This window comes from Megalops cyprinoides, chromosome 2, assembly GCF_013368585.1.
Source record: "Megalops cyprinoides isolate fMegCyp1 chromosome 2, fMegCyp1.pri, whole genome shotgun sequence".
Classification (NCBI taxonomy): Eukaryota; Metazoa; Chordata; class Actinopteri; order Elopiformes; family Megalopidae; genus Megalops; species Megalops cyprinoides.
The window spans coordinates 19,907,014-19,929,941 of record NC_050584.1 but is presented as its reverse complement, the minus strand read 5'-3'; the positions used below and the strand labels follow the sequence as shown (position 1 = coordinate 19,929,941).

Genomic DNA, 22,928 nt, shown 5'->3' with positions numbered 1-22,928 from the left:
CAAGACATTTTGGACAATGCTATGCTTCCAACATAGTGGCAACAGTTTGGGGAAGGCCCTTTTCTGTTCCAGCATGACTGTGCCCCAGTGCACAAAGCAAGGACTATAAAGACATGGTTTGATGAGTTCAGTGTGGAAGAACTTGACTGGCCCACACAGAGCCCTGACCTCAACCCCATCGAGCGCCTTTGGGATGAACTGGAATGGAGATTGCGAGCCAGGCCTTCTCGTCCAACATCAGTGCCTGACCTCATAAGTGCTCTACAGAATGAATGGGCACAAATTCCCACAGAAACACTCCAAAATCTTGTGGAAAGCCTTCCAAGAAGAGTGGAAGCTCTTATAGCTGCAAAAGGGGGATGAACTCCATACTACAGTATATGTATTTGAATACAGTGTCATTACAATGTAATGGTCAGGCGTCCGAATACTTTTGTCCATAGTGTATGTATGTACTGTATTTGCCTGTTGTGATACACCATATTCACGTCTTGCTTGACTGGCTGGCCATCTTCTGAGTATACAGATCATAACATTTTTTACATATTAATATATTGCACTACAGTGTAACAGACACATTTCTTTCCATTTCTTGGGTGTTTAACATTTTGCCTCATAGTTTTGTTTTCTCCCCGCTCCATAGGACTGCCACAACATTTTCCATTATATTTATCAAGTTCTCATGAAGATGCCTCTTATCTGTGTTATATTGTAGAATTTATCTGTAGTAAAACAACTTCTGCTCAGGTGTTTTGGAAGTAAATGTCATGCTGTAGACCCAAGCACCAAGACCAGAGACATTTGTGACTGTCTTGTAATTATCTTTATCACAATCAGCAATGTTAATTATCAGTATCATGTATGTGTGTTAATTGTTCTTTAAAAACACCTGCTGTTTAGGCTACCGTTTTGCTCCAAATACAGCGAAGCATTGCATTGAAAATAAAATGGCAACAAGATAAACCTTTTCTGTTGTTGAAAAGAAATACACTGAGCTGTGGTGTGAAAAGGATGCAGCAGTGCTGTCTATCTGACGTGGACTTCAAAGTCCTCTCCAATATGGAATCTATAGCCAGTCACACACCTGTATTCAGCAGCTGACATTCTAGTCCAGCTCATGCTTCACCTTTTATCAGAGGTGTATATGTGTCATTTATTTTTTGTCCAAAGCCAAGTTTGCATACGCTTGTGCATTTCTTATAAGGGTCTTATCTGATGTTGTCGTTATATACGTACAGGCTGAAGTTCTGCTCTTTTCCTTGCTCCTGCTTCCTGCCGATGACTCTTGCTTTGACTCTTGCTGGCTGGCTTTGAACTCCTGCCAGACGGCGGAAACAGCGGCTTGCTCCCGATTAACAGGACTGTTGTCGGTAGCTCAGCAGGTGATAACGGTGAGGACTGTGGGTGCAGTGTCAGGCATAACTATGCAGGCCGCACAGCCTCTGCAACGTCTCCGTGGCAATCATGGAGAGGAATGCAAAGAGGGTGACGACTCTGTGTCAGCTGACATCCCCAGCCAACGTATTCAGGTGCAGGAGAATCAGGAGAATCATTGTCTGACCCCCAGCTGTGCCGCTATATGATCATAAGTGCCGCTATATGATCATAATGAAGGTCCTTCATTTCATCACATATATTTAGCAAGGGAATGTTAATTCACTTGGAATTGAATTCATAAACAATTCAGCTTGGAAACTGACCAGGGGGCTAGTGAAATACATAATTTCTGGCAGTAATAGGATTCAGAAAATGTATTTTGTTGCGCCTTGTCATCTTTAGACTAGATTTTCAGCAAAGGCATTCTAGCATGGACAATAACATTTCATGTCAATCATAAAGAGCTTTGGGTTTCTCAGAGTTCATAGCTGGACTGAACTTTGACTGCTGATACATCACATTACATTACATGCATTTAGCAGACGCTCTCCAGACCGACTTCCAGCAGAATAGAACATCAGTGTACCATTCAGGTTAAATGAGCAACAGTGTCAGACCACGCTAACAACACTCCCAGACCAGGGAGTGTTAGCATAACACCATTCAAGCCCTACCCCAAGTTAACTTGTGCAATCTGACTAGGCAACGGAAGCCAAGTATACTACAATACATCAGTCACCAATAATGATCTGCACAGTCAAGATATGCCACTGACAATAAATACGCTGTAATTCACGTTTTTAAAACATTTATTTACAACCAAACATGACAAATTTGAATCAATGAATCAACAATCTTCATATCTGGGGTGATAGAAAAAAAATCAGCTGGAAGGAGGTGAAAGTCTTCAAAAACTGTTTCAGGCTAATAAGGCACATAGGTGAGTAAGTTGCTATCAACATTTAGTTATCAGGAAATATCAAACTGTACAAAACCAAAATAAATTTTAAAAAAAAAACATATCTTTCCTGTCTATGGTAGCAATAGTGATCCTTAATTAATTTTCCAACAAGTAATTGGTAATATTTCCTTCTGGAACATACTGAAATAATTTTCTGGTAGTTAAAACATTTTTTGGTATATGTAGCTGGGCTGTAACATACTTCCTCAACCTTGCTTTACATTGATCATATAAGCAGCAGGAAGGTTTAAAAATGACAAAACTATCAACAACAGTTGTAGCATTACATCTGCTTAGACTGATGAATCCAGCTGTTTGTGTCTTCAAAATGTGTCATGTCCATTTTCTTCAGAGTGATTTTGTGTGTCTCTGTTTATGCCTATGTGCATATGTGTACCTGTGTGTGTGTGTGTGTGTGTGTGTGTGTGTGTGTGTGTGTGTATGATCTTGCAACACAAATTCAGAATCTCATTTAGAGGTGAGACATTAGAAGGACATTTGTGGCCTTGTCACTTGGATGGCCGAGTCGCCAAATTGTCCCAATGCGATCAGATCGAGGCCTGTTCATTCTGCTCAATGTTATCCACAAGGCCCTTGGTGTCGATGGTTGTTGTGCGGGTGGGGTCGGTGTTGAAGTACAAGGTGTTATCGAAGGTGCTCTCACCCTGCATTGGCTTTTGCCTCCTCTTGTAGAAAAAGTATGCAGCGAGTCCTGCTACTGTTATTATCATGAGAACCACAGCCACTGCAATGCCAGAGTAGCCATGCGGGCTCTCGTCAGCTATTTGAACTAAAAGAGGCATAGGAGGAGGAGAAATCAGTTTTTTCTGAGATGCTTCCTTTCAGATATGACTGTATGCATAAAGAGTGGACACACTTCATGACCAAGGGCACACATACTATAAACATTAGGTTACCAAAATCAGCCATTGTAAAAATTAATGCAGGTTTGTCATACAATACATGTAAAGTTACTCTGCAACATATCCATGAGAGAATGAAATGGTTACCTTTGAGTAAATTTGCCAAACCCCCAACATGATTACAAGTTTAGCTGTAATGCATATATAGTTCACAATTTTTGTTGTGGCAGAAGTGTGGCATGGCAATAAAGAGCAGGCCTTTTTAATTAAAAGGTTGCTGGTTCAATTGCAAGGTAGCACGCCGGAAGTACCGCACCTGAGTTGCTGCCATAAACATATTACTGTATAAATGGATGATATGTAGGCTATTTAAGAGCTCTGGATAAAAGTATCTGCCAAGCAAATAATGTAATAATAATGTAAACTAATGCAACATTTGAAATATTTTGCACATACAGTTATGTGCAAAATTCATATTTAAAGAAAAGACAGCTTTGATGGACACAAGTGAAAGAAATGAAGGAAAAAAACTTACCAACATGTGACTGTTTTGGAGTTGGTGGTATAACTAAAAAAAATTAATTAGGAAAGAGGAGAGAATACAAATCATTAATGAGAGCAAAGTGAAAATTCAACCCAAAACATTCCATGTTGTGATTGCAATCAAAGATTTATACATCAAAATGAAGAGTCAATGGATAATGGGGAATAGGAATAGGCTCAAATAGGCTCAAAGACACCCTGACATGAAACTAATTTAAAACAAGTTAAACTAAGTTATTACTTATTAACTGAACCTTTATTCAAATTATTAACCAAACTTTTATTAGTTTGTTTGAGGCATTTGTTGTTTCAAGGCTAAATCTACAATAACTAATTGTTATTTCTAATGCAAGAAAGCAGTGGTCTATTAAGGTACAAATGTGCATTCAAAATAATAACACAAAAGAATTAACAATGAGGTAAAAATGAGAAAATAATTAAAATAATTGTAGTTCATTTTGTAGAAGGTACAACATTTTCCTGCTCATTTCCAGGCTTTTGTATTTTGTATTTGTATTCCAGGCATTTTGTAATACTGGGCTCCTTAGAAATAACATGAGCTGCTTATTAATTCATAATTAATCAGTTAATTATTAAAAAAACAGGATTTCCCAATGCATTCAATGTGTTGAATAGAGAAGTGGAGCGTGACCCAGGTCATTATAACCCACTATAACACAGTGCCTTCTTGCCAAGTTTCTGTATTATGACATCAAACTCTAAAAAAGGTTGTTGTCATCTTACTAACCTTTTTCTGTTTTGCAGATGAAGGACTTGTACCTATGGCAGTTGACATTGTTCCACCTGAAGCTGTCAGAATAGATCTCTACGCACTCCTCGCTGGCAGGTGACGGCTCTCCTGATTCCCAGTTGGTGTAGTCCACTGGTTTGTTGTCAATCCATAACCATTCCCCTGGCAACAGGTACAACAAAAAAGTTACAGAGCGATATTTCTTGACAATTGTGACAAAAGGTGACAACTGTAATTTGCACAGGTGCTGAGGGCATTGTGAAAGCAGATCTGCCTTGAAAAAACTACGCACACGAGTATCCCTCTGAGACGACTAACCTTTGTGATTCTTGTACAGGCCAATCCAGAAGGACTTGCTGCCATCCTGAAGCAGCTCTAAGTTTTGATTAACGAAGCTGGCCTCCACAGGGTCTTCAATGCTGGCCAGAGAAGCTCCTGTTGAAGAAAATGCACAACATACTTGTTCACCATCTTACCCTTATGTTGTAAATATTAAAGGCAAAAAACATGCTTGCCTTTCCATTCAATTAGTATAACTGAATATTAGTTAATAATAATGCTAATAGTTATTATATAGCTGTCATCAAAAATACATTCTATTTTTTTCAGTAGGAGCAAATTAGAGTGAAATTAGGGTAGCAAATTGTTAGTTGTACAAAAGTGAGAAATACAGTCGGTTAATTGAATGTGTTGTTTCAAATACGTTTATTTCAGGGTGTGTCCTTCAATGGCAGTGATGTGACCTCTGTTTGTTCAGCACAAGCAATTTTACTTGAAAATCATGTCCTAACAAAATTATGCTCAGGTAACAGGGCACAATGAAAGCCAGAAATTTAGATGAGTAATGCCAGATGAGCCAGAAAGCATGGGCCAAATTTTTGCGTCACACCCATGGGAGCAAAGGAAGTAATAGTCTTCCATACCCATTCTCAAGCATTCAGTAGAGGCATGAGCCCAGTTCTCCACTGAGGAGGAGATGAAGGCATAGCAGTGACCCCTGAAGGGGATCCAGGTTCTCCGCTTTTTTGGCTCGGGACAGTTCCCTGGCAATTGAGGCGGATCCGTGGGAGCAACATCTGCGGGGAGGTACAATCATTAGCTCTTGCGATCCTCAGAAGAAATCGAAGCACATAATAACAGATAACCAAGTCAATGGAACTTTTCCGGTGCTCTGTTGCTTACTTCTCTTGACTGTACTTGGGAGTTGCAGATTGAACATTTCCACGTAATAAACTAAAAAGCCCATAGATACCGGAGCCTACATCAGGAAATGTTGCCAGTATATTATTGTTTGCTGTCCTACTTTATCTAAACCTGGATCCTCTTAGGTCATGGTTCAGATCAGCTTCTTAAAAAAACATCAACTGGAGCTCAGGGCAGTATCTCTCACTGGAAAAAGCAGCTCGCACAAATGTAGAACTTTATTCTTTGCAGTCTGTCCAGTCATTGTCTTACCTGGTGAACGCTTGCAAACAGAGTAGTAGGTTTGAGTGCAAACGTCTGTCTTCCATTTTCCATCCAAATCAACATACACACAAGCAATGTTGTTCCTCGGCTCCCCCGGTGCCCATTTGGTGTAACGCAGCCTCCAGTTGTCTATCCAGCGGTAGTACCCACCAGTCTTTGAGAAACATATAAATTAAAAATTAAATTAAAAATTGAAAATAAATTGATAAGCTAAAATGCATGTCATGAACATTGAAAATGTTTACGAAAAGGGTTTGGACACATCACTGTGTACTTGATCATTTGCAGCAGATTTATCTATGAATCACCCAGTAAGTTCACTTTACCACATTGCTGTTCAGTCCGATCCATACGCGCTCCTTATACTTGAGCATCCTCAGTGCCAATAAGGCTTGCGACATTGGGTCCAGAATGCTGGCAAGTTCTCCGTCGTCCGCCTTGCACTGCCGCCTGGCTTCATCCCAGTTCATTTTCTGCGTCACCAACTTGTAGGAGTTATTGCCAAACTTGTAGTAAGTCTTAGGTGACACCGTTGTTGCTGGGGGGTTAATCTGAGGATCTGGAGCAGTAAAACAAAGGGTAAGAGAACCTTGGCCTGGGGATAGACGTTTTTTTTTCTCCCTTTCTCCCAGATTTGGATGGGAAGAGAAAGAGAAAAGAGCGGAGGGCCTGAAAAACAAAAGAAAGGCTGCACCTCACAATGGCAGGATAACATTACTGCCACACTGATAAAGTGGCCGTTTCCTGATCTCTGATGATAAGCCCTCCTGCAGGCAGAGTATGTCTGTCTTAGTGAGAGCGGTAAGGCAGGGCCTGAGCGATGGCTGCAATTTTCAGCTGAGGCAGCAAACAATGGAATACAAAACCCCAGACCGAGCCAACTTCAGCACTGGCCTCCTCTTCTTCATTCAGCCCCATCATAGGAATATTACAGAGGCACGGCCACAGAAGAAACAGCTGACTGGGAGTCCAGTCTATGAAACAGCAGACGCTGAATGAGACAAGGGTATAGCCAGGTTCAGAAGGTGAATAGACCGCGGCACTCACCAATGTTCCTCTTGCAGATGAACCCTCGGTGCGCCAGGCAATCATCCACCTTCCAGACCCCAGTCATCGTCGGGCTGGTTGCCACCATCACAACACAGTCAAACTCCTGTCCGGGGGGGCGGGGGGGAGGACAGTGCAGTCAATAACATTGACTGACGTTTATGGATCGGGTCAGAGACTATTTGCCAGGGGGACATTGAAGCTCAAAATACTCTACTGGTAGGAACAACTAGCAAGCACCTGCGGTGCATCTGCAATTATTCAATTATAACACATCAGTAACACACTGCACTTCATCGGTACCTCATCCATGAACATATACCGGCCATCCGGCACCGACACTGGGTGACCTTTGGCCCAGTTTGTGTAGTAGACGCCTCTCCCGTCTGTCCACAGAAAGCGCATTTCCCAGTTAACGTCGTTCAGGCCAATCCACATGTCTACAGACATGCCCAGCAGTTTGGTGGTCAAGAAATCTGAGAAGAAGAGGCACAGCAAAGCAGTGTTTAGTGGAATTTCTGAAATGTTAGTGTTCTCTGTCGCTGCCTCAGAATACAGCTTATATCCTGATGTAACCAGGATGTGACTCAGGTGTAACAATTCTCCCATTTGCCTTCTTAACAGAGTGCGATGTCAGAGCTTTGTGAAAACACAGTCAAAACACCAGAGCCTTGTTTCTCGCTACCTTATTTGGAGAGGTGGTGTCAAAAGTCAAATGAACATGAACATGAACATACATGAATATAAATATGAAAATAATACTGAGAAAATCAGATTTGAATGGCCACATTTGCACGTCCATGTGTCCATGTTTAAGGTACAGCAGAGAGATTTCAGAAGGGAGGCTAAAGAAAAAGACTTAGCAGATTAATAAACAGATATTGTAGCACAGGGTAATACAAGCTTATTACTCACGTTGCTCATTTTCACTCAGGATAGATACCAAATTTCCTCCTAGGTTTATACAGAAAGTCCTGGCTTCTTGCCATGGTTTTCGGTCCTCAGTATTTGTCCCAATGAATTTGTAGCACTGGGTGAACAGAGATGCCATAGCTTTAAAGTCACTTTTTGGTCACCTTGTTTATGCATAATTAATTAAAGGGGTTACTAGACAGTCTACTGCTGACTGTCATAACACCAGGTCACCTGCGGTCATGCAAAAAGCTTCTATAATCACTCCTTCATAATGACTCATCCAAGCTTTACCGTTTCAACAGTTGATCAAACTCCTTTTCTTTGCTTAGAGTTATTCCATCATCTCACTACAGTCCAGGAGGCTTAGTGTAACATCCACCTGACTGGGACTTCCCCGTTTTGGGGTTCTCTTACCTTTCCTGAGAAAGCAATCCAGTCTGGCGGGCATCCTCCTTTGGGGATTACAGTGGGTGCCACAGTAGTGTTGGTGGGAGAGTTGGTGCTTCTTTTGCATATGGATGGCAGGACCACACCACAATTAATGTCATTCCAGAACCCTGTCAATTCAGGCAATGATAAAAGTGCAGTTTCAGTTTCAGGCCATAATCCCCATCACACCAAGGGGCTACCAGGAGTAACAGTGTTGTGTGTGTCAACTGCGGGATTTCTCCAGCCTTACAACTGACACTGCAATGCTGCCCATGCCCTGTATTTCCTGATCATATGCTGTTGACAATGTTAGTGGACTGGCTCAGCATAACTCTACTCACCCATTCCCTTGTACATGGTCACGCAGTTTTCATCATTGTTGGCAAAGTTGGGCTCGTTAGCCTCCCACGCAGTGTATGTGACTGGGGTCCCATCCATCCACCTAGTAAAGCACAAGCCCAAACCATTTCCAGGTCACACTACACACAGATCACAACCTTCCCCTCAGCGCCATTGTTTCTTACCAAGTGTAATGGGGACTACGGTATATTAACTGAACCGTTACGATATTTAATATGAGTTAAAGCTTTCGATTCAGCGGGACCCATTTTCCGATGTAGCTATCTCTTGAAAAAATAAAATCGGAAATAGTAGGGGCTTGTTTATGCTTGAGCCATAAAAATGTGTACCTACTCAAAGGATTTATCCAGATTGACTGTCAATCCAATGTAATATTGATCCTCATTACCTCGGGATATCTGAAAAAACAAAAATTCAAGTTATTTTTTAAGAGAAGATCATCATTATCGTTCTCATGCATCAGTATTAGACCATTGTAAGTGGGAAACTGTAGATTATTTAGTGTTAAAACCTATATAAAAACCATTCAATGCATAAACCACCTCTAACAGTAGACATACACAACAGCCTTTGCAAGGGCACAGGAAACTTTCCATTTCTGTTAACATTTGAACCACACCTCCACACTTGTCATTTCAGCCAGTCATGATCACCTTCACACTTTCTTGTACTACTCATGCAGTAAAATCAACAGTAAAGACAATTTGAGCCCAAGGTTTTTTAACCTGCTGACAGAAAGACCACACATGTGTATCTGCAGTGGACAATATGTTCTTATGCATGGATTTTCACCAGTGACTGTTTGTAAAAAATATCTTTAAAATGCTTTACCTGTTTCCATATAAACTTCCTTTCAGATTCGCTCGTTATGACCACAAGGTCACCAAAGTTGTTCTTACAGTACGCCCTAGCATCATCCATGGCAAGCTTTTTGGTATTAACATAATACTGAGTGTCATTGTATTCTATCCATCCATCCTTCGTCACATTGAACTCTGTGAACAGAGAGGAAGTCGCTTTCACTCTTCACTCAAGACAACGCCACAATGCAATACGAAGCGCTCAGCTCTCTCAGTGAGTAATGGACAGAAGTGAAGATGCCTTAGTAGGCGAAGCAACGGAGGAGACGCGCTAGAAGTCGAGCACAGAGATTGAGCAGCGAGCTCTGCAGAGCGGAGAAGATGCAGAGCCTCACCATACAGGAGGGGAAGGAGAGTCAACCGAGGGAAGACAACAAAACAAAGGTCAAGAGTTTAGAAAAGGGAGACGTTGCATGACAGGGTGTGCAAAGCAGTACAGCTATGAGAGGGGGATGTGCAAGGAAAGACTGATGAAAAAGGAATATGGCGAGTCGATGGTGTTTTGTTGAGGGTATAACAATAGGCAGATATGGAGACTCTTGCTGCTTGTGGTCCATTGATTCAGGTTACCTGGCACAGTGGAAACTGGAGGGGGTTTGGGTGTCACTCCTGCAGGAAGACAAACAAGTTCAATGAAAACAGGACTCTCATATGACCAGAGTTCATGATACTGTGTCAAGTTTATGCTTATGTTTAGGTAAATAATATCACTTACACACCAATAGTAAATTTATCAGTAAGAGTTCATTAAAAGGACAGGATTTTTAACACACTTTTTATCTGTTATGAATACCACAAGTCTGGTTCATTTAAGCACACCGATACCATTCATTTCAGAGCTGCTTAATTGTACTGCAACACACAGACCGTACACAGTGCAGGAAACATGGTGACATGCAGCACACCCTACCCTTGCGGATTTGGCATATCCAGTTGTTGTAAAATTCACAATGTCGATCATTCCACGGCCTCCCATAGTAAAAACTGACTTCAGCACAGAGTTCGACGTCATTGTAATTGTTTGGTTCTCCATATCCCCAGTTTTCATAGGATGTCTGAGAAACAGCATTGGTTCACATCAAGGAAGTGAATACAGCATGTTATTAACTCAATAGCATTACACATGCAGATTACAGATTATTATACAAGAAATATGTATGAATGCAAAATCAATACCTTTATCCATGACAAAAACCATTATGATTACCATCTGCTAACTCCTACCAAACTGTCGTTCATAAAACACATTTATCTAAAAATTAACACTTGGAGTGTGTACTGTTGTCAGGGTAAAAATTCAGTCGAGTAAGGTAAAAATGCAGTGGGGTCGGCTGCTGACAGCGGATGCACAGTCACAAATGAATCAGGGCTCACCGAGGATCCGTCAGTCCAGACAAAGCCAGCGTTAGGATCAAGTGCATTGAGACCAATCCATGCATTGTCCACAGAGGACCTACACAGCAAGACATTTGTATGCAGGAATCTTAGAATTTCAATCTGAATATCACGACTGAAGGGGAACAATTACTACATGTAATTATATGGTTAACGCTGAAGGTGTTTCAAGTGGCAAACACCACAAGAAAGAATGCAGTAGCCTTCGTTTTTGTCTAAATGATGAATGATTCCTACAAATTTCAGTTCATCAGCAAAAATTGTGTTTTTTGCCAATGTCAAAAGGTATAACTTAAAGAGTGGATGGAGGTGATCATGAGGGTGAATTTTTTGCATTTTCGCTTTTGTAGATCTGTCACAGAGTGAAATACCAAGGATGACTCACATCATGAAGCCACCGCCTAGGTCACTGTCACTATGGATGCTGGCCAGATCTCCTCCAATCGCTCTACAGAAGTCCCGAGCCTCAAACCAGGTTTTTTTGTTGTTTGAATTTTTCTTGTAAATCTTGAAGAAAAAAAGACAAAGCATTTCCCAAAGTTTCCCTCCCATCATGGGTGGACCTTCAAGGCATCCTCCCACATCTCCTGAACTTTCATTTGAAGAATGTTACAGTGGCAGTGTGGGAAATGTTGGGGGCGGGGAAAATTAGCAGCGTTGAATTTCTCTGCATTTATACCTTGTAACACATGTTCCTGTCTCCCAAAGGCCTCCAATCCGTGGGACAGGAGAGAGCGGCTGTGGTCATTGGAGCCATGGTCGATGTCATCCCCTCAGCCAAACATTTGCAGATGTACTTCTCTTTGCTGGAGCAGCTGATCACATCCCATAATCCAGCGAACGTTCCGGTTGTCATGGCAACGCAACCCTGTTTTCTGTCTTTTTTCAAACAAAAAGAGCGGTGAGGGAAAGGGGGATGGATTTTAGAAGTCTGCACAGCATGCACAGTGAAATGGAATTCTAATGCAATGTAAGTCAAACTAATGATTTAATGGCACTAAAAACTAGAATTCTCAGATGACTTTGACTATGATGATTAAATGGAAAAAAACCCACAAAGTTTGGGAAAATAAAGAGGCTGTTTGCTCTTCCCTATATAGAAAAGAAGCTGTAACTCAGAGTTTACAGATGATAGTGGTGAGGCCACACTAATGACGGTAGAGAAGGTGCAAAATGGCACTGTACCTGGCATGCCTACATTGAAGTGTGTGAACCTCACAGTAGCAGTGTTAGTCCACACAAAGTTGTCGCGATCTGCCGTATTTGACAGACCTATCCAGAAGTATTTCTCTGGTCGCAGACCCACTAAGCTAATGAGGAAGGCATTCTCATATCTGCAAAACCACACAGAGCACAATTACAGCAAAATCAAGAAATTGTGCAATAAAACACGTTTGCAATTAAGGGATTGTTGTTTCATTGGCTCAGATACAGAATAACAATTCTGTTATTCTACCTGTTTGTGACGTCAACCAAGTAGGAACTGCTGCCCTGGCAAGTCTGTTTAGCCTCATCAAATGTTTTTGTTTCTGCCCCAATATAGTAGCAGTATGATCCAAACCTGACCCAGCCCTGTAGAAAAAAAAAATGAAACCATGTCAGCACTACACTGTTAAAAGGGAGCATTCTCTATACTAATCACTGATTACATCAAAGCTTCTCCTTAACCCACTTCAATCAGTGTGCTGGAAACCGCCACCAAACAGGGCAATGTTTTTAGGAAGCTTTTTTTCCTGACCTGATGAAAGCATTATGGTTTACTTGCCATAACCATTATTGCCAAATCTTTTGCAATGAATATATTGTACTGGGAATGTGCTTGCATTGCTCCGTTAGCAGCGTCTTGATGACTACACTTCCATGGACGATTTTACGCTGTGCAGTATTTGAATGAATTTCATGACTTAATTAAACGAATTTGGGCCTTGATCTTCTATCAGGTAGCCACTATCCTGAACTGTACTCTTTTAATGGTATACAGAGTAGGTCTGTTGTAGTTGCTGATTAGAATGTCATATCATACTGTATCCTGAAATGTAGGACTGGATTCAAGCACTGCGGCAAGGTGCATCCTATGCTGTGGTAGTGTACAGGATCCTTAAAAGTATGTTACATATTCTAGCTACTGCGGCTAACATTGGAAATAGAGCACATGATAGCACATGTATGCTATTACAACCATTATATTGTTGGTGTTACTTTGCTAGTTGAATTCTGTGGAAAGCGCTTTCACATGCAAACAAATGTTTGGTTAATACACATGCTAACATTGTTGATAGTCTTGCACTGCTGTTGAAACTGGCCTTTAAGCATTTGGTTTTTTTTTTACCCCTCTCTTCATTTTTATTTTTAATAAGTCTAACAGATAGGAATTTCAAAATTGACAGCCATGCTTTTTAAGTGGAACATGCTGTTCTTATTTTATGACTTACTTAGTGCCAAGCTGTAGCAATCCAAATGGCAGCTGAGTTGCAAAAAATGATAATGTTTTTTTTTTGTTTTGTTTTTTTATTTTTTTCTGTGGTAGCAGTGTCTTCCTTATATAAAAAGAGAAAAGAAGGAAGTGCTTGGTCAGCTTATACTCTGGACTAAAACAGACCTTTCCCGTAGGGATAATGCTCTGTAACGGATACGAGGTATAAAGGAAAACAATAAGTACAAAGCAGAAAGACACTGCGTGATTAAATAAATCTGTGTCAGCATCATATCTCCAAAGTCACTGATCAGCTCTGAATTTCCTCCACTCAGAAGAAAAACCACCCTTCCCCTAAAAAGGGGCATAAATTTATTTTACTACTGTAATGGAACAATACTCAATCAGCAGCACTGAACAGACATAGAAAGACAGAGCGATGGATTACACTGCCTGTTATTATCACCTCATTTTTCATCCATTCCTTTTAAAATAGTATTTCAGTTCAATCTGAGATGTGGAATAAGTGATTTTGTATGGTTCAAATGGATTTTTCAGGGAGGGGGATATTTTTGTAGATTCAAATAAAGTGCCAGTGCAAAGCATTCAGGAAGCTGCCATTATTACGGACTGCTGGTTTTCCAGAGGGAACTGTTGGACAGTAAAAAACAAAACCTTCACCTCAAAATGTGCTCAAAATTTTCTGTATACTATTCCCACAGAAACACAAGCAATCTTATTGTTCTGAATAATGCTGGAGATTCGTGTATGCATTCACGCCCCCTCCCAGGTGTCGATGTGTCGATTAATTTGTGTCAAAAAAGCAGTAAATGTGTCAACACTCACAGTTTTACAGCCAGGGCTCACAACTTCGGGGGCAACACCAGTGGTGGCTTTCTTTTTACAGATATATCCGTGTTCTTTTTCACACAGACTGTCAGCCCACTTCCCTTCCTATTGGGATGAAAAAAAAAACATGCCGCATAAGTGTGATAAACATACCTGGTACGAGACCAATGAGCTCAAATAATAAATTATCAAATAAACCTGAAATTACTTCACAGAGAATGCCACATGCTGGGGAAGGCACAGACAAGGCACTAAGGCTACGTAAGGGCCAGAGAGATGCGGGGCCTGCTGTACCTTTCCCCTGATCAGGACGCAGTCCTCCTGCATGTTGGTGCCGTGGGTGGGCTCTCCCGTCTGCCACTTGGTGAATGTGACGTGAGATCGGTCGCTCCACTCAAACAGATTTTGTGTCTTCTGGTCATTCAGACCGATCCACAGCTCATCAGTCGACACTGCAATGGGGTGGGTTGGGGGATGTTGGGCAGAGACGGCCCGTCAAATTCATTCTCAGTGCGGGCTTCTTTTTTTTTTTTTTCAATCCAAATTTGTTGCTCAAACTCTTTAAATGCCAAGAAACAGCAAACATCTAGAGCATGTGGGAGAAGATGCTAGACATGGCAAAGTAAAAAAAAAATAGTAATGCGAGGGATCAAACAGGAACAGACCACGGCTGCTGATTGCGTGTGGAGCAGCACAGAGAGCACGGCGTTCGGTTTCGACTCACAGTATCCTATCTGTGAAATAACAAAGCTGTGCTCCTCGATGTTGTGGATGCTGGCCAGGTCGCCCCCTTCTTTATGGCATGCAGCGAGAGCATCCCTCCATAGTTTCTTTGTGCGCTGCAAATAGTAGCAGTGGCCTGCGTACGGCACCCAGTGGCTGGGGCAGACGCTGTGCTGATCAGTCCCTGCCAGAGGAGCAACAGGAGCAACACGTTCAGCATATTCTTCCACCAGTGAGGGTAATATTACCAGGCATACCGCATTTGCCACCCCATGAGGCATCCGGTAAGGTGCAATTTATTTAAAATGATTGCATATCATGATCAGTTTCTGTACTTCAAACGAGGACACAGTAAGGCGGCGGTGATTATTAGGTTTAACTGGTAGATGTATGTGAGCTAATTAATTAATAGATCATTTATTCATCATTCATCATTTATAAACTAAATGACAAAAATCTATAAAGCAGTCTGCACATTTAGCCATTATCTATTGATATATTGTTCTGTATTTTTAAGCAGTTTTACACATTTAACACATTTTGCAATATTTTATTACAAAGTAAGCAATAATCAACCAGACTTGATCATGTCAGTTATCCATGTGAAATTTATGAGTGCACCCAGTATTGGACAAGCACTGAACTTTTTTTTTTAATCGGACGCCAGCAGGTAAATTCTTACCTGGATTAATATGGATGAGGCTGGTAGAGTTTCCTTTGCGGCAGATATACCCAAGTTTTTTTGAGCAAGCGCTGCTTTCCCATTTTGATGCTTTTCCAGGGTTTAAAACGGCACAGTTCAGCCCAGGCTCAGGAGATGGATTCCCTTTAAATGAAAGGAAAAAAAAAACCAAACAATTGATTTACACGGCTACAGGAAATGCTAATGTTAATATGAATGTTTGCACATTCAGAAGCCTTCCAGCTTGCTGTGATCATTGGTAGTGATTGACAGAATGAGGAATTGACAGGGACTTGAATGATAGAACAAAACTTAACACATCAGCTGTTCAACTTGAACATTTGTGACTTGTATTGTTATAATACCTCCTCTGTCGTTCTAGATCCTCAACAAACCTTAAATCTTACAGTTTATTTTATAAAATTAACTGGATCCTATATTTATTAGAACGCAGCCCCCCTCTAGATCAAAATTTCACAACATCTTGACTTTTTCAAAAATGCTAACTACTTGAACGTGCTGCTTGCTGGCTGATCATTGCGCCCCCAGTTTCAATCGCTCTGTTGCTGTGCTCAGTCATCCACACCACCTGCTTGCATGTCCCTCAGATTTAATTACTACTTCCAGAGCTATTCCTGTACTCAGCCATTACTTTGTTCAAATCAATCCTTGCAGTTTGTTTTGTGTGCCAATCATGTGAGTCCCTGTTCAAGGTACAAAAAAAGGAGACTGCACAAATCACTATCATCTCCTAATTCATGTCTGTCTGAAGCATTCTACCATAGGCTTCGTTGAATGTGAAAATGCAGATATGTATGTTGTTTCCTAGTGACCGTTGCTCATTAATGTGATTAATTTGTACTGCAGCCATCAAGTTTTACAATGCTCACCTGGGGCCCAGTTTAAATATCTGAATGGATTTCCGTTACTCCATTGCCATCCACTTTCAAAGTCCAGGCTATTCAGTCCAATCCACAATGGTGTTCCCAAGGAGTTTGTTAACCCTTTATGAAAGACATGCAGAGTGTACATAATGATGCTTTCCTATCATTTAGGACACTGAATATATTCATGAGTTTCATATGTTTGTTCAAATAATAAAAAAGACTGACATCTCTGTGTAAAACAGTGTTTTGTGATCTTGTGATCTGAGTCAAGAATGCGCTCAGTCTTCAGTGGAACAATGCGGCTCCACAGCAGTCTTAAAAATAAATTAAAGTAATGTTTGCGCTTTAAATTTGAATTATCAGAGGCCACAAATCATGTGAATCAGACCATGGTATCTGCAGACCGGAGCTGGTGAAATTTTGAATTGTGTTCTTTTACCTTCTCCCAGTCCCTCACTGCGCGGTGTTACCTGAGATGTATGTCTGTTCGTGGAGCTCTACGATACTCAGCAGGTCAGAATCCTGCTGCTGGCAGCTCTTTCTCGCTTGGTGCCAGGTCAGGACAGATTGAGTGTTTCTCTGATAAAGGACTCCAGTCACTGGATCAGTGTCCCAGCCAGTGGTAGCTGCAAAGGCAAGGAGAAAGCACATGAACAAGAGGAGAAAAAAGTGGATGATGAAAAAAGGGTGACTGAGAGGCTTAAGTTATTTAGTGTGGCTATTCACTTTTTTTCTATGTATCAGAGCATATCAGAAAATTAAGATAAAATTTGTGATTTACATTTACAGATTTACGTAGATCTTATTTTAGACAGATGGTAATAAATGTAAATGTATATCCCACACTGCGCTTTAGGGTAGGAAATTGTGATTGTGGTTGTCCAACTGCGTCTTATCATTTCCAATGGAGCCGCAGTGACATTTCAAAGCCCATTCCCTAAACATCCATGTATACTATGGTTGTAGTATTTCAATAAAAACGAAAAAAAAGGGGCCTTCCCCTTCCCGTCCCAGACGTGTGTCTGTGGCTGAAACACAACAACGCCCCCGCGAGGCGGAGGAAGTCTACTGTTTTCATGTCAGGAGGTCAGAGACCAGACATCGCCAGCGCTGGCCTCTAATTAATACCCCCACCGAAAGTCGTAGCAAAACAGGAAAATAAAGCCATTCCACAAGATGTTATAATTTTGTAATAAGATTGGGAATCAAACCATTTAACGGGGTGTCAGAATAACACTGTTGTTTAAATTGGATGGTGCCTGAGCAATAATTCAATGTCCCGTTGAAACAGGGCTCTTTGAATGAATATGCCCTGTTGGTCTGTTTTTTTGCTTCGTCAGCATAGATGAAAAAGATCCCAGTGGTAAAACGAGAATCCAGTAATGAGCTTTTGAAAAGCCTCTCTGAGGTGTAAACATTTCTTAGGTCCCAGAGGACAGTGGAAATAAATTCCGTAATGTTGTTCAACTCCTGAGCCTGCACCTCATTCACACCTGCTAGTGAGGGCAGTGTATTTTGAATTCATCAAGTGCATTATCTATCCTTTTACAATCATGTTTGTCCGTATCATATTACCAGTCCAGGTATGTATATTTTTGCCTGTATTGGCTAGATTTATAGCTGTACTTCCTCAGCTCTTTGTCTCTGTTGTTCTGTGTCACCTGTTGTGACCATTCTAATGCCACCAGCAACATAGGAAAAGTGTCTTCAAGTGACAATACTGCTGTTCCACAGACACAGGAATATTCCTGTCCACAGAAATGTAATGGTTATATATATATATATATATATATATATATATATATAGAGAGAGAGAGAGAGAGATCAGAGTCATTTTGAAACCAAAGGTCAACTCACATTTTGTTGGACAAAAGCCCCATTTTTTGTCTTTGTCATAGTCTGTCTCTGTTGCGCACCACAGGAATCCGTCTGACCTGCCGTCCAGAGTGCACTCCGCATACCACTTCTCCTTGAACTTGAATGGGAACATGCAGGGGCTCCCCATTGCATTGCCTCCGAGTGTAAACACCTCTGAGCAAACAGGAGACACAGGAGACAAACATCGGCATCCTCAGACGAGACAGCCCGTCAGTTCAGTTCAGCACATCTCAACGGCAGACATGATGACACCCTTAATGAGTTCAGTCACATAAGAGGACAGCTCAGTGTTATGAATATTCATTCATTTGACCAGCTTAATGTTACACTTTCAGTTAATTGCGCTGAATGAAAATGGCTGTATCTGTTAACTCCACTGCATACATTTCCTCTTCCATCCAAATTTAAAAATTGTAATGAGGGGAAACAAAATTTAATCACGCATACGTGCATAACTGATAATGAAAGTGCCACAGGTAACTAATCAGGTGTAAGGATAACTGCCAAATAGATCAAATTCAATAGATCGAGATCAACTTCACTCAAATAGATGTGACAGCTGTAGATAAAGTGAACATCAACAGAGAGAACTTAGATTGTACTTTCAGCCCACATTACGTGTAAACTGACAAACTGAACACCACTACACCATAGAGCAAGCTTTGTGCTGAAAGTCGCTCTGGTTAAGAGTGTCTGCTGAATGAATGTAATGTAATGTAATATAAGGACATGCAATTCACTTAGCAGTGTACAAATCACTCCTTGCAGATTTTTTAATAGAATTGTACAGAATTTATCTTTGAATCTTTTTCATACATATACCAAACTGTAGACTAATATGAATGATTGCTTGCTGGATAGCAGTTCATTCCCATCACCAAAAAAAATTCAACAAAAATTAAACTATTATACTATACATGCTTATTGTATGACAGCATATTGTTTTTTTTTTTTGTTTTTTTTATTCCATCCAGGACCACCTGCTCTAATTCTGATTTCTGATTTCTATTGAATAATCATAGCTGGATACCTTGAAGGCATGGAGCAGAAGGTGAGGGAATGATTACTAGCTCAGATATCTGTTGCATTGAAATAACACTGTAACTAATGTTAAATTTTTAATTTGTGTGTTATGGATTGGTTAAGACAATGAGGTAGAAAGATTTGAATTTGAATAGCGACAGATCCATATGTCAGTAGTGTTTGCGTAAACATAGGCATGTATATCATGATTTTCCTAAATTAGTATCTACAGTGTATTTACTATAGATAACAAGCATTTATGAACGGTGTCCAATGTGTAAATAATTACTTGTCAATATGGAGTGTTTGGGTTATATGCAGTATGGGCTATTTAACACAAACAGCAGTCTGATCGTTGGTAGTTTTCCTCCAACAGTTTAGAGTGTATGATATAGAGCCATATGTTACAGTCATGCAAATCTGTGCTGCTGATGGTGGTAACATATACTGTGGATGGGCATGAACCAAACACAAGAGGGTACAGAGAATAATTTAGAGGATGGTTATACTTGGAGGAGAGATGAGCATCAGCATGCTGCAGTGTATGGTAAGGAAACAATTTCACGTCTTTGTGATGGATGAACTTGGATAGAGGCCACCTATTCAGAAAGCATCAGTGATGTTTCAAGCAATCTCACATGTATGTGACAAATGATGAATGGTCCACTGAACTTTAGATCCATTGTACCAACATGACACACATCAGGGCTTCCCCTCTATTCAGATAAACCCACCATCTGTAGGAAAGTGCACCTTAGTGTTAAGCCAGTGATTCTTGTTGAATTCAGGTGGAAGTGGAATCTTTCTTGGAAACTAATACTCTTCTTGGCAGTCATTTTCCCATTTTCTTTCATTCAAAGCAACGTCTAAACCTCAGTTTTTTACCTAACTAGAATTTTCAACCAAGGCCAACAAATCATCACTGCAGTAACAATTCGCCTTCATTTGCATTGCAAAGACAGGCCTTTCTACCCAGACCTCACACATTCTTGAGTCTTCAATGCAACCTTAAATGTATCTATGATGGGTGAGCTTGGCAGACCAAATTACAAAACACTCAGCCTAAAAATCTGAGAAACAATTACTGTGGAAAGACTGGTACAGCACAGTTCAACAGACATTCCCTCTAGCAGTATGCACCTTGCAGCATCAAAATAGTCCCTGTTTCCACTAGGCCCCCTGCATCAGAGACCCAGTTTTCTGTTAACACGTAATGTAAAGCGTGCATAAATGTAACCAGGACTTCAGCTTTGCCACCACTGCAGACAAGAAACCTTATAATACCACTCAAACGCTGTTATCCCTATAATGGGCATGTCGTTTGGAATATGTGGCTTCTTGAGCACTGTGGTATTTTCACTTTCAGGTCGCAAGTGAAGGTTTTCCCCATACCTTGGTACCCCCGAGAGCAGAGGTCATCCTTGGTACCGTATACCCTCCACCGACTCCAGACACCAGAGCCTTTGTACAGCATGAGGTTCTTCTCCTGGCGGTTGCCATAGTTCAGGTGGAGGGCCTGGCCCTTGATGCCGAACAGGGTCTCATTCTTGCACTCCCACTCCTGCAGCTCACTCTTCATGTCGCAGGGGAAGAGCAGGATCTTCACCCAGTCCTTCACGCTCTGGGCCCCCAGGCACAGCTTGAGCGAGATGCTGATCACATGATACTGCGACACCCAGCGGAACCTCTGGGTGTCGTCGCTGGGATCGCAGGTGGTCGCCTGGATTGAGGTGGAGCTTATGGCCGTCACGCACTTGTTATGGTCCTCATTGTAGATCAGGAAGGAACTGCTGTCTGTGCCGCAGAGAGGAAAAGTGTTGAAAGTCTTAATTTTTTTTTATATTTAGCCTCTAATATTTGCTTGACTTTTTTCTTTTTGATAAAGTTTTTAATGTAGATAAAAAAATAGAATATAGAGTACAATGTGCAGAATACAAGTGTTCCCTCACAACCAAAAATATTTTTAAAAATTTTAACAGGTAACAGATAACAGGCAAGAAGCACAAAACCTGAGCAAAGTCAATTACTGGAAGTCATTTCCCCAATAGTTTGCCTTCAGCAAATAAAACAAATAGTGCTGGCAATATTAATTTAGATGCTTTTGAACTGTTAAATTTTCTATTCATGAAAACGGGCACATGCAAACTGCAGATCAGATGTTTTAATCAATCATGAACTACAACTCCTTTAACTAGGAAGATTATACTGTTATTATAGGCTCTTTTAAAGGTGCCTCTGAAATAAAGAAATTAAACTGTATTCTGCTTTAAACTGTATTAAAGCAAAACAGAATAAGTTAATAATTAATGGAAAAAAATATTAGATGTAATAATAGTTATATATTATATTATCTATACTTTAAAACTAAATTATAAAGAAAAATATATAATTTATATTTATATTTACATATAAATACATATTAAAATTTCCTGCACAATTGATTTTAATTATTCTAAATCACCTTGCAAGACTCAGACAGTTAGTAAAGAGTAGAATATATTTCTTCAGCCTCTTCACTGCAGTGTTCTGCAAGAACCAGCTATAAAACATAATAACATGAGTTTCAATACATTGACTTGCGCCATGTAAAATGATAATGAAAATGAGCATACCTGTTTGAACAGTGCAGCGAAAGCCGAGAATGAAGCACAGAACGACAGGCAAAGAAATGTGTGTCATTATAACTGTTGCATAATTTTTCCAAGCCAATGCAAAAACTGGTTCCCCGAGAGCGATGGGAGAGACAAGGTCCGCCTGTGCATTCAGGTGTCCTTTATCTGCAGCAAGTAAGAGACAGACGTGTCCCTCTCCTCCCTTAATGCTGAAGAAATATCCTGTCACATGGGATTCCACAGAGCAGGAACGAAGCCAGCTGCATGCGTTTCCACATTCTCCCGGCTTAGTGAAGTAGGAAGTGAAGAAAATACCCACGCACTCGTCGCATTATGAACAGGGTTCAAAATCCCAGTGTTCAAACTTAGTGGCCCTTGCAATATACCTACGCTTTTTCATATACGCTTCACCTTCTCTTTGATGTTGGTTCGAAGGCCTAAGGTTCCATGTGTTATTTAATTATTTCTCTTTGTTAACAACAGTTATCTGGTTTTTGCAATTATATAGCTCTGCACTATTTGAGAAGCAATGATACGTGACCATTAAAAGGACTCCTTGGAGGGTCAATGGCCTTTGTAGAAGGGAACTCAGCCATGCATTTGGGATTGACACAAAATGTAATGACTGTTGCCTATAAATGAAAATCATCATGCATGTACAATGCCTGTGTACACATTAATCAACAGCTGACACTAATATGGCAGATTATTAGATTTTGCAGTAAGAATGACTTGATGTCCCCTCTTCAGTAGTGTAAAGAGGTACAGCTGGGAAAACTTGCATAAAGGTCTGTGTGTCTGGATGAGTGGGAAGTTGAGTGAAGCTGGGATGACTGTTTTTTATCGAGGGTTTAGCTCTAGATGATGAAATACCATTGATGTACACTCCTAAT

General features: G+C 40.7%; 1 protein-coding gene across 1 annotated transcript; it reads right to left on the bottom strand.

Moving 5' to 3' along the window:
- Window positions 1–2,249: 2,249 nt before the first annotated feature.
- On the bottom strand, window positions 2,250–22,195 carry LOC118773013 (macrophage mannose receptor 1-like). Its single transcript, XM_036521741.1, has 30 exons — window positions 22,036–22,195; window positions 20,816–21,217; window positions 18,380–18,553; window positions 16,993–17,148; window positions 16,526–16,639; window positions 15,636–15,779; window positions 14,955–15,137; window positions 14,525–14,682; window positions 14,228–14,335; window positions 12,425–12,540; window positions 12,154–12,302; window positions 11,648–11,847; window positions 11,354–11,475; window positions 10,948–11,026; window positions 10,484–10,628; window positions 10,144–10,182; window positions 9,545–9,708; window positions 9,047–9,111; window positions 8,695–8,795; window positions 8,339–8,481; window positions 7,925–8,039; window positions 7,313–7,485; window positions 7,010–7,115; window positions 6,289–6,521; window positions 5,951–6,116; window positions 5,419–5,571; window positions 4,814–4,930; window positions 4,493–4,657; window positions 3,737–3,769; window positions 2,250–3,128 (listed from the first exon to the last, which is right to left on the bottom strand). The coding sequence occupies exons 1-30, from the start codon at window positions 22,100–22,102 to the stop codon at window positions 2,887–2,889; spliced, it is 4,332 nt and encodes a 1,443-aa protein (XP_036377634.1). The 5' UTR covers window positions 22,103–22,195; the 3' UTR covers window positions 2,250–2,886.
- Between the last annotated feature and the right edge of the window lie 733 nt (window positions 22,196–22,928).

Bases quoted from the DNA above. Each gene is read 5' to 3' on its own strand.
- LOC118773013 (XM_036521741.1), bottom strand. From the start codon at position 22,102: ATGACACACATTTCTTTGCCTGTCGTTCTGTGCTTCATTCTCGGCTTT. The intron at 15,780-16,525 runs GTGAGCATTGTA...TTTCATTTAAAG, and splicing joins ATATTTAAACTGGGCCCCAG to GGAATCCATCTCCTGAGCCT. The intron at 4,658-4,813 runs GTTAGTCGTCTC...ACCTGTTGCCAG, and splicing joins CCTGTACAAGAATCACAAAG to GGGAATGGTTATGGATTGAC.